Source organism: Atractosteus spatula, chromosome 3 (assembly GCF_055471065.1).
Source record: "Atractosteus spatula isolate fAtrSpa1 chromosome 3, fAtrSpa1.hap1, whole genome shotgun sequence".
NCBI lineage: Eukaryota > Metazoa > Chordata > Actinopteri > Semionotiformes > Lepisosteidae > Atractosteus > Atractosteus spatula.
Window position 1 is genome coordinate 31,094,152 of NC_142708.1, and position 10,664 is coordinate 31,104,815.

The window sequence follows — 10,664 nt, forward strand, 5'->3', positions numbered from 1 at the left end:
TCAAGATCAAGAGCAAGTTTTAATTTTGTCTCTTTATAATTGAAAAAATTGATTGAAGCCCAATGCTATCAATGTATAGTGATAAACAGCTGTATCAATAATATCGCTCAACGCTAGGACCCTCTATAAATCAGACATATGCAATGTTGTGATTAGTATTGCATAAAGTGATAAAATAGTTCTTGCAGAGGAATTCTTTAGCTTATCCTGCTTGCTCCAGTGAGTCAGGGTTTCCACATGGTGCACTGCAAGATCACTGCAGTCTACAGAACGTATTACATCTGTGTGGATATAAATTTAAAACTAGTCTTTATATTGATATGCGAAACTATATCGGAGCTTTTACAGAGTTCTAAAATGGATAAACAAGTTATTGGTTTGGGGACCTAAACAATGTTTAAATATGTAACAATGTGCGAAGGCACTTTGTCTGCAACATCTTTTCAATTTGGTGGGCTACTGAAGCAGGAGTACCTCAAGTATCCAAAGCAGAAGGCTGCATAGGAAGATAACAGCGTACTGGCTGTGCTATCTTCGCCATCATGTTTCCTTAAAACAAAACCAAAATGATGCATTTTATTTATCAGTATTTGTCTCACTACTAAGCAACAAAAACATTTTTTTTTAATATTTTTTTTAATGCCAAAACACTAAAAAATTCAGGGTTAAACTCAGTTTTTCCATTGCCATCCGAATCTAGATGTTTCCTCATTACAGACACTGAGGTTATTTGCTGAACCAAAAAAAGCAAACCTTCTAAAACAGCCCAGAAAAATGTCCACCTTGTTAGAAAGTTCTAGTGTACACTTCACCAAGTATGTTACTAGCTACGACTGGAGAAATAAATGATACCAATTCTGCAGAAAATGATAATCAAGAAATTCACAAACACTCTGATGCCCATGACAGAGTAACTGAAGCTTAAAACAACACAATATAAAACCAATTCTTTGTATTCTCCGCATGTAAAATATATACTTGCAGCTTTTCCACCATAAGGGGCACACAAGAGAGGTATTATTTTTTTCTACTCTTCAGATGGTAACAATAAATGTGTTATTGTGGTAAAGAAGAGAATCATCATCAGGTCTTGCCATTTGCTCCAGTGTAGAACCAGACATTAGTTTATTCTATTTTATGGTATAAGTAGAGTATTTTAAGGAAAGAAGAATAGTGGACAGGTAACTAAATTATGCCCTTAGCTTAAATAAGGGGAAAAATACTAGTTTATCTAAAAAAATATTTACATTTATTGCCAGCCAATATGGCAAACAATATTTATTTGTAGCACAAGTGCTACATCTAACCATTGAAAAAATCATTAAGTCTTTGCTAGGCTTATTTTAAACAAAATAATTCATGTTGATATAAGAATGTGAATCTATTCACTAAAACTAGCATTTATATTGCAAAGCAGAAAGCAGCAAGATGAAACCTAGCAAATACTTTGAATCAAAGGAAAAATATTAGCTCATTCTTGATCCCAAAATCGGGGACGAAGGTTGTTTTTCATAAGGGGAATGCTCACTTATGTCTCATAGGTTCTTGACCCCATTACAGACCCTGGCCTCTATAGACACTTTCTTCAGTACTATAAAGAAATCCTGCCTTAGCCACTTACCATGCTGGAGTGTACTTTGAAGGAAGATAAAGGTTACATTTCCTAAACTATATAAATGAAAGCCACAGTTAAAGTGGAACTTTTGACAAATATGTATTAATATAAAATGGTCCATTGCGCTATATGCCATGGAAAGGTGCATGTTTAGGGATATTTTGTCATCTCTTTAGATATGAAATGCCTTGACATCCAAATCAAGGCAGGACCCAGAAACTGTCAATTCAGTCTTCCCAAGCAAACCTGCTGCTGCTTGCTGCTTTGCATATTCTATCATCTTTCCATTTTTCCAGTTTTCAACACCTTAGCGGTTATTTGCATTCCCCCCCCCCCATCAAACTTGTCTAGCAACAAAGGCCTAACGTGCATCGGTTTCTAGTTGTTAGCTCACGTTTTGTGTCATACATTGAGCCCTATTCTTCACAAGAAGTGATAATCTTCTGTGTACACTGTTGAAGCATTCTAATTTCAAGAACAATCGAGCTGACGTCAATATTTTTAGAATGGCATTGTGCTTGAATTTGTTTCTACAGCACTGAGTCAAATTGGCTGGATTCCTATATCGATTACTAAAAACCTGTATTAGTATAAATCAGAATGTTCTCCTTCTTGTCTTTAATAACTAATGCTTTATATAATATTGCTGAACAGCTTACTGCCTAAGTAAGGGGTGGCTAGTCACAACTTTCTGTTTAATCTTGTGTCTCAATATTTTCCTTTCATAAGTTCCCCCTGGAAAATTTCTGATGGACTACTAGGTAAATGTTATGGGGGAGTGTGCGGCCAGCGTTTCTGCATGTCTGTGGTGGCAATGGCAGGAGAATATACTATTCAAAGAGGGAAGGCAATCTGAAAAGGGTCTGACAGCTGGTGAAGACATGCTTTTTCAGGATGTGCTCTGAAGCTGTAAGGGTCACCGAAGACCATTAACAGAAGGAGATGCTGCTGGTTGCCTTACACTGTCGATCTGGCCTTATGTGGCCTGCTGGCCATTGTATGGCCTCCTCCACACCGGAGAAGCTTGGTTAAGTCATTCTTTTTTTAAACTTAACACCACTTTTAAATTATTTTTGAAGACTTTAAAGGCAATGGAAGTGAGTTCTCATTCACATTAATTTAACATGAAATGCTAAAACGAGGATACATTTCACCAATAAAATCACATTAAACAGAAAAAAATTGGTATAAACATACAGGCGTTGAAATATTCGTCGGAGACGAATGGCTGGCAACGAGAATTCCAAACAGTACAATAACTAAGCAAACCTAGCGCATGATTAAGTGTGCATTTGGTTTTTTTTACAATCTCCGCAAGGCTGGTATTAAAACCGATTAAAAATCATCCTAAATCTTACAAAACCAATAGTGGTATAGACAGCAATGATTTCAAAACAGAAGCATGTCACGTTTTGTGCGTTTGCACTACAGAACGAAATGTGCCTTGTGTAATGGGGTTTTGCTGGAACTGCAAATTGCTAGTGCAGACTTGATTGGCCTCACCACAGCTTCTATTTGACTTCTTGTTTCCTCCACTTCTAGTTCTTCATTCTCATGTTTCACTAGCAGGAGAAGCACCAGACAGGCTGCAAACATTTGTGTAACAAAACACCAAAACAATGAACAAATGGAGAACGTTAAAACCTTCCCTTCATTTTGGATAAAAGCAAAATATGTATGTTCTAAGAAGCTTTAAATTAAATTGCAGTGCAGCTATACCACATGCTCCCCGAGTAGACAGTCAATGGCATATGACTGTATAAATGAATCAATTTTTCTAGATGTAAAAATCCAAAATGCCAAGTTTCAAAAACAGCACTGATAAAAGCATCATCCTGAGGTTTGTTTAGGTATAACAATTTGAATTGTGCTGCTTAGAAATCAACTTCCATTGTCTGCAATGTTACACTTTTAATAATGGCTCCTTTTTAGCTTTGGAATACCTAAATACTTAACTAATTACAACATTACCAACATTTCCACAATATAAATTGACAACTAATTTGTTTATCATTTGCTAACTAAACTAGGTTAACTGTTTCACATCACTGAAAACTTTTATAACCTTTATATGAAACAAATCTACTGTATAAGACATCCTCTAAATCAATTTATGAAAGAACAACACGTCTCCATTTACCCTGACAAATACAGAAAGTCAATGAAGAAGCTGAATATTTCATGGAAGAAAATGTATGGTTGTGAGTAAACCAAAAATGCCCCAAAGTATCCACAGGTCAAATGTACGGCACACTGTTTTTTGTAGCATTCTGAAAGTAAACAAAAAAGTAACAATCGAGTAGATTTTCAATTTCATTACACTGAGTTACATGTTGATTACTGAAATTGCAACCAATCAGAGCCATCTTTGATTTTGGATGAAGTTTTAATGACCTAGAATTACTCATTAACACCTCCACAAATATCTGGTAATGACCTTGAGAAGTGAGAAGTTGAAATTTGCTGTCCTTTGTAGCATATCCAAGTCAAATGATTCAGATTTGTATAAACCAAGAAAAGTCTTATAGGTCATTGTGATAGAAGATTCACTGAACTGCATCACATACTAGTACATGAAATAATCTTTAACCTAGGGGTTAAGTGCATTGGATAGGAAAAAATAAAGGCAAGATGAGAAATCAATCTACTTGGCTATCTGACATCATGTATTTATGTCCTGTATTAAGAATGACCAATACAAATTGAGGCTTGTACCCAACCTTCATCACTGATGTTCAAATATGCCCTTCCATTTACCATTTTATCAATAAAGCTGTCCTCAAATGCTTTTCTAGCTACTTCAATCATGTAGCGATAATGATGTGCTGCCCCGCAGCGTTTAATAAGATTGCACATTGTGAACTGTGTGACTACAGATAAAACTTTTTCCCCCCCATCTGAAAATGCACAAAAGCTAACTTAAAAGAATGCTGTAAAAAGGATTGCTTCTGTTTCCTTTTAGTAAATCACCATGAGACTCTTTTTATAAAAAACTAAATGAACAGAACTGTTGAAGCTGGAAGACTACATGCTGCCATAGTGCAATTTGTAAAACTACCACAAAATCCTGCTATTTGAAGAATGCAACACCTGAAGGCATGCATTTCTACAATCAGTGGCTTTCAATGCATTAAAGCCCTGTACCCACAAGAGAGACTGGACTCTGAACAGGTACACAAGATCCTACAGTACACACAGACTCTCACAGGGACTTTCAAAGTCAAGCAACAGGAACTCAAAAACGATTTCAGAACTAAATGAAGCTTGTTAGGAAACAGACAAACAGTAAAAAAATGACGAAACAATGCGTGTTCTCTAACTTGGCTACCAATTTGTTTCCGTTTTCTTTCTGTACTTCAGTGCACTGGACATTTTCAACTACAAAAACATTTTGAGGTAAATGACTGTTTTAGTCCGTTCTATAAGTGGTCACAGCTAAAACCAACACGGTATGTTGGTTGTCTTTATATGAATTAAACCACAACTTGCATGAAAGAATCAAATTAATTGAATATGATTCAATCTGTAAAATATGTTGTAACAATAGATTAAGATTTATCAATAAAAACACTGCAACGCAAAGAAATGTACATGCTGCACACAATCTTAACAAGATCCTCTAATAACTGTTCACACAAATTCCCCCTGGAAGGACAAATTAACTTGAATAATTGTGAATAACCAGATCCTCGTTTTTATATTATTTCTTATATTGCTTATTTTATATTCTTATTTATATAAGTATTTCTTATTAAAGAAAAAACTTGTATAAGGAACTGAATGTCTATCAAGCTTTGAATATAAAGCCGTTGAAATGCAAATTAAAATAAGTTTAGATAAGGCAAAACATAAATCTGAAGCTGTAACTTTTCTCCTCTATACAGCAAGTATGATGATTTGCAATGCAGATAAATGTTTTAACACTGCATCTCAATGATTACCTTTGACGTTTACGTTAATCTTTGCCAGTTCAGACTTTAGCCCCTCTTCTGTTGTATCTGAGTTTGCCACTGATGCTACAAACTTGGCTATGTTTTACCAGAATGCTCAATCTTATGAGTGACTGAGACAGCATTCCACAATGCCTGAGAAATATGGCTTTTGTTAACATCTTCATACTAGTCTTCAGTGATGGGCTTTCTATCCTATCTATCTATCCTATCGATTTCGGCAACCGCAAGCGGAATAACACAATCTAGCAAAACTTAGGTTAATTCTGTACTGGAAAGCAGAAAGAGCAAAACAGATATTCTCTCTACCTTTTTTCAGAGTTCCCTGTTCTAACCTCTTCAGAAATGCCAAATACATATCATTCAACAAGTCAAATTGCAGCTGCATGCTAAAAAGTATTTTCCTGCTGCTTGTACCACACTGAAAAAGAAACAAAGAGGATTTTAATTCAGGGGTGCAGAACTCCAGCCATGGAGTGGCATAAGGTATCTCTTTCCACTTGAAGCTTTAATTACCAAATGCAACTCATTATTTGCTCAACAAAAAAAAATTAAACCTTTTCTTGTTCTTAGGAAGCTGGAAGACCTGCAAAGCATGCTGTACAACAGCACATGAGGACTGGAGAACTGGAGTTGGACATGCCTGTTCTAATGGGTCACTGCAAAGAGTACTGCTGACAAAAACAGTTGGATATCTGAAAAAAAAAGATGTATCCAAACACAAACCGCTCACATGCTTGGCAGGAATTACTGTAGACAGAAATGTGAAACGTGTAGTACATCTAGCACTGCACTGTTACAGTACGCTACTTGCCAAAGTAATCCGTTTATATGTTGTGAAGGAGGGGAAGATGCCCTCACTCACCCAATATGGAAAAGTGATTTAAGTGCCCTAATTTTAGGACTTTTGGCACATTTGGGATTATCCAAACAAATACAAGAATTCCCAATCGAACATATGAGGCTCATCTGCCACGGCATTGCTGGAGAATGCCGTTATCCTAAAAAAAAAAACAAAATCCTAAAATCTAGGTCAGTCAACCACACTACAACTCAATGTGGGTAGGGAAAGGTAAATCTGAGTGGATTAGAAAACCTCTAAATACGAAACAGGGTGAATGTTACAACTGGGATATTGCTGATCCAGAATATGTCACTTGCTGAAAAATGCTGTATTTTAAAAGAATAGGAATTAGATGGGCATTTTCTGACAGTGCGTACCAGCAAAACCTGTTGCTGAAATGGCACATGCACGACTACAGGTTATTATGTAGGCCTGGAACAAAACCCTCTGCTGTTTGCACCAGAGCAGTTTAATGCTTAAGGCTAAAAGGAAAAGATCTGAACACTTTGCAGGGAAGAAACCGAGTATGGAAATTCTGAAGTGAAAAAGTGTCTCAAAAACATGTATAGTAATAGAAATAAAAACATAAACTAGCAGTTACAGGAAACAGTTTGAGAGACTAGGGGATTAAATATTTGTTTTCCTAGAAATTGACAGCATAAATTGTCCTTCACACGCTAGACAACTGGACACCAAACTGAAAGCACTTCTTGCATTCCTAACGTAAGTGTTCCTTAAAAGACAGCTACCACCATACCAGAATCCCTTTGTGCCGCTGAAAAAAAAAAGTGTTATTGAAACAGGTATAAACCACATATCAGGTCAGATGCCTTACTAAAACACCTGGAGAACCCTAAATGTCAGTCTTGAAGACATACTTTATGTGGAGATGCCTATCAGAGTATACAATAATGCAGGCAGTAAAGAAAGCCTTAAAAGGCCTTACCGTGATGACAGCCTTACTGAGACACAGAGATCCCCTGCAGCCATATTCCCGCTCATCTTCAGACTTGTAGTAGCTCAAGGTGTTGTTTTTTAAAACCACCCAGCGATCCTGCCATCCATGGATGTAATTGGTCCACTAAAGAAAAAAAAAACCCACAAAGGATCCTTTAAAAAAATCATTCTGTATCTAAATGACTTTTTATTATTGAAAAACTAGGGCTGCAAATTTCAAGTTTGCAACAGAACGTTTCGAAAAGTATCAATGTAGTTATCGATGCACTGATCAATAATGAAGGGGGATAATGTCAGGTACCTACGCACTTTATTTAAACGATTAAATGAATTCATATGTCTTAATATTTATTACGTTTGTTGGTCGCTGCTTTATTTAGACCTTCAGGGTACTTTTCTCCACTGCGCCACGTTTAAACTGCGTCTCTGTGGGTTAAAGAATACTGTAATAAATTAACATTGACCTCAACGCTTAATTTATGGTAGCCGACAATACCTGTGTGACTAATCAAATGAAATTAAGGGTATTCAGTCACACACACACGAGGCCGGAATCATGATCTGCACATTACTGCTCTATGATGAGTTCCGCAGGCGTGAAAGGTTAAGACTGGGTGTCTTAGAAAGCAAAACGGTTTTGCTGTTGATCTGTCCGCATTTCACACTGATGGATTTTGGCACGTTTAATCACCGCCGGTCTTGAAAACAGCCTTTGATATACTACACCTAGTGAGACTCTATTAAAACAAACATTTAAACTATGTCCCAGTGAAATCCAAGAGCAGGGGGTTCGAATCTGTTAGGAAAATAAACCTGTTATCAAAAGTCAAGAAAGCGTTTACGATTCAGTCGGATCACGTGTTTTGTTTTGGGTTTTTTTTTCCAGACCAGGTTGTCAATTTCGCTGCTTTTCAACGCTACCCGTAACAATTCCTTAATCCTACTCGAAGCAGGAAGTGTCGGAACTTTTTTTTACAAAACATTTTTTTTTATTACACCATAGGGCTCTCTCACTGAACTCCCTAAAGCAACAACTGCGCAGCTCTTTTACTCGAAAAGGCTAATCTGTTTTCGCAGCAACATGCAAAAGCAGATTAGATTCATATCCAAGACATCATGTGTGGAGGAATTGAGAAATCTTAATTTTTCCAACCCTAGTTTAATCTAAAAAAGTATGTTTACGTCCTTGCTGCTTCGGGTGCAAACAGGTTTATTTTTCCAATGCCACATAAAAGCAGCACCCTGATCATGAATTCGATCATTTATAACACCCATATGGGCCAAGTGCGTTAATACATTGGCCTCTGCTCGCTCTCCGGATTGCAGGGCGGTTGACAGAACAGATGATGCACGTGATGATGTGCGGATAAGGAAAAATATTATACGGACTAAAAGATTGCAATCAAAACTGCTTAGGCTTTTGGCTAGCCAATTACTAGCGATCGGGTGATTTAAATCAAAGTATTCGGGGAAAACAAAGATGGACAATGACATCCCATTACAGCATTTCGTCGAAGACTCCCCATTTCCAAAGCACTCACACAGTTAAAACAAGTCAAGACACTTTTTACATCATTTTCTGCCTGTCGATTTCGGCAAGCCGGATATTGAAGGACACGAGAACAAACGTAAACGATTTTATTTTCTGACCGATCTCTTCGGCAGTTTGAAATCCCTCTAAGCCAAAGTCTAAACTAAAACAGAAAATTGACAACGGCGAACCCCTTGCCGTTTACGAGACGGGGGACGGACCCTAGCCATCCGAGCGACTAACGCAAAACCATTCCTCCTTTTTATCGTGAATTTTAGAGTGCAAACCTGGCGTTGGGATTTGATCTCCCCCACCCGCTGCCTCACCTTGCTAAGGATCCCACCGAGCTCAACAGGCGGCCCGGATTCGGTTTCCAAATCCTCCTCGGACCCCGAAGAATTCCAGCTCTGATTGTCCGACATCGCGTCTCGGCGATAACAGAAAGCAAAATCCAAATACGAGGAATCACAGACGTGCTAACTCAGACAGACAAAAAAAAAATCCCAAGGAAAAAAAGAGATCGGGGTTTCGGTAAATGCGAGACAACACTGGTCAAAGGCGATGACTGCTGATACACCTGGATAAAAACTAATAACACTTATTAATGATCCTCTCGGCAAAACCCGCCCCCTTCATCGGTTTCACTGAAGCTGTGAAAAAGAGTCACAAGTTCAGCAGGTTAAAATAACACTCGTCCAAGTCCTCGGGAGAACTGGTTAAAATGCGCAAACCCCTCTCTCCGCTCCTCGACAGAGCCCTGTGTTAAACGAGCTGAGTGTGAGAAGGGGGCGAGACCGACTGGCCTAAACAGACGCCATCTTTTCTGACGTCCCTCGCTCTCCAGCCCTCCTGAGCGTGCGTGTGCTGCGCGTGCCACGGACAGTGGAGGGGCGCTGGCTCCGAAGCTGACGTCACGGGAACCAACCCGGGTGGGGAGGTGAACCTATTAGGAAGTGTCATTCGAGAAGCGATGTCTAAGTGGCAACGGTTGTCAAGGATGTCACTGGGGCGCGGGCAGTGGCAAGGGCTGTTTTTGCTTCTCTCACACTTTCGAGGATTAGTTTACAGGCATGGATGGGTGTTCATGCGCACTCTGCTATTCCCTATTTCTGTCGCTTGTGTACAGGGAGATAGGCGTCACTTAGCCTTAATTTCTGCCCATTTCCGAAAGGACAGCCTCCCCAGAGTGGATTCTCTCGCAACGACTATCATAAGAGCATACATGTTGGTTTGTCAGGATTAAGAGATAAACTTTGCAAATGCATTGGTTTAGCACATTTCGGAAACCCAGAGCTGCTGACAAACGTCAAAAACGCAATAGTTTTATTCAGACTGCCTTTTTTTTGCAGATGTTTAAGAGATTAAACTGACACTGACTGCCGGTGAAGATTCTGTTAGCATGAATTAAAATAAAATTATTCTGAAAACTATTGAAAGGCGTTGATATTTTATGTTATTTTATACCTAATATAATTTTACAAATGGCATTTTATTTAAATTGATAATATCATTAAAATATAGCTGGAGGATTAAAATGAAATTTTTCAATATGTAAAGTTAATAATGCAAAAATAGAAGACTGTAGGAAGGTAATTTGCATTTTTTACTACATTAATGTGCCCTCAACAAATATGTCTGTTACTGGCTCAGGAGGAGGCGTGGTAGAGGAAACGCGAAAGCCTCTGCACCAGCCAGCCTCCGGATTTCAGGAAGTTGACATTGTAGTTTATTGGCGCTTAAACAAACGTTTTAAATTTGAATTGAAGA

At 38.1% G+C, this 10,664-nt stretch overlaps 1 protein-coding gene across 4 annotated transcripts in view; it reads right to left on the reverse strand.

Annotated features, from left to right (window-relative positions):
• Positions 1-9,763, reverse strand: part of LOC148837685 (ceramide transfer protein) — a 59,626-nt gene extending 49,863 nt beyond the window's left edge. For all 4 annotated transcript variants that reach the window (XM_088910144.1, XM_088910143.1, XM_088910142.1 and 1 more), the window contains exons 1-2: positions 9,224-9,763; positions 7,356-7,490 (exon numbers count right to left, since the gene is read on the reverse strand). In XM_088910144.1, the coding sequence (XP_088766270.1) occupies positions 7,356-7,490; positions 9,224-9,319 (231 nt within the window). In that variant the 5' untranslated portion in view covers positions 9,320-9,763. The remainder of the gene's footprint in view (positions 1-7,355; positions 7,491-9,223) is intronic.
• Between the last annotated feature and the right edge of the window lie 901 nt (positions 9,764-10,664).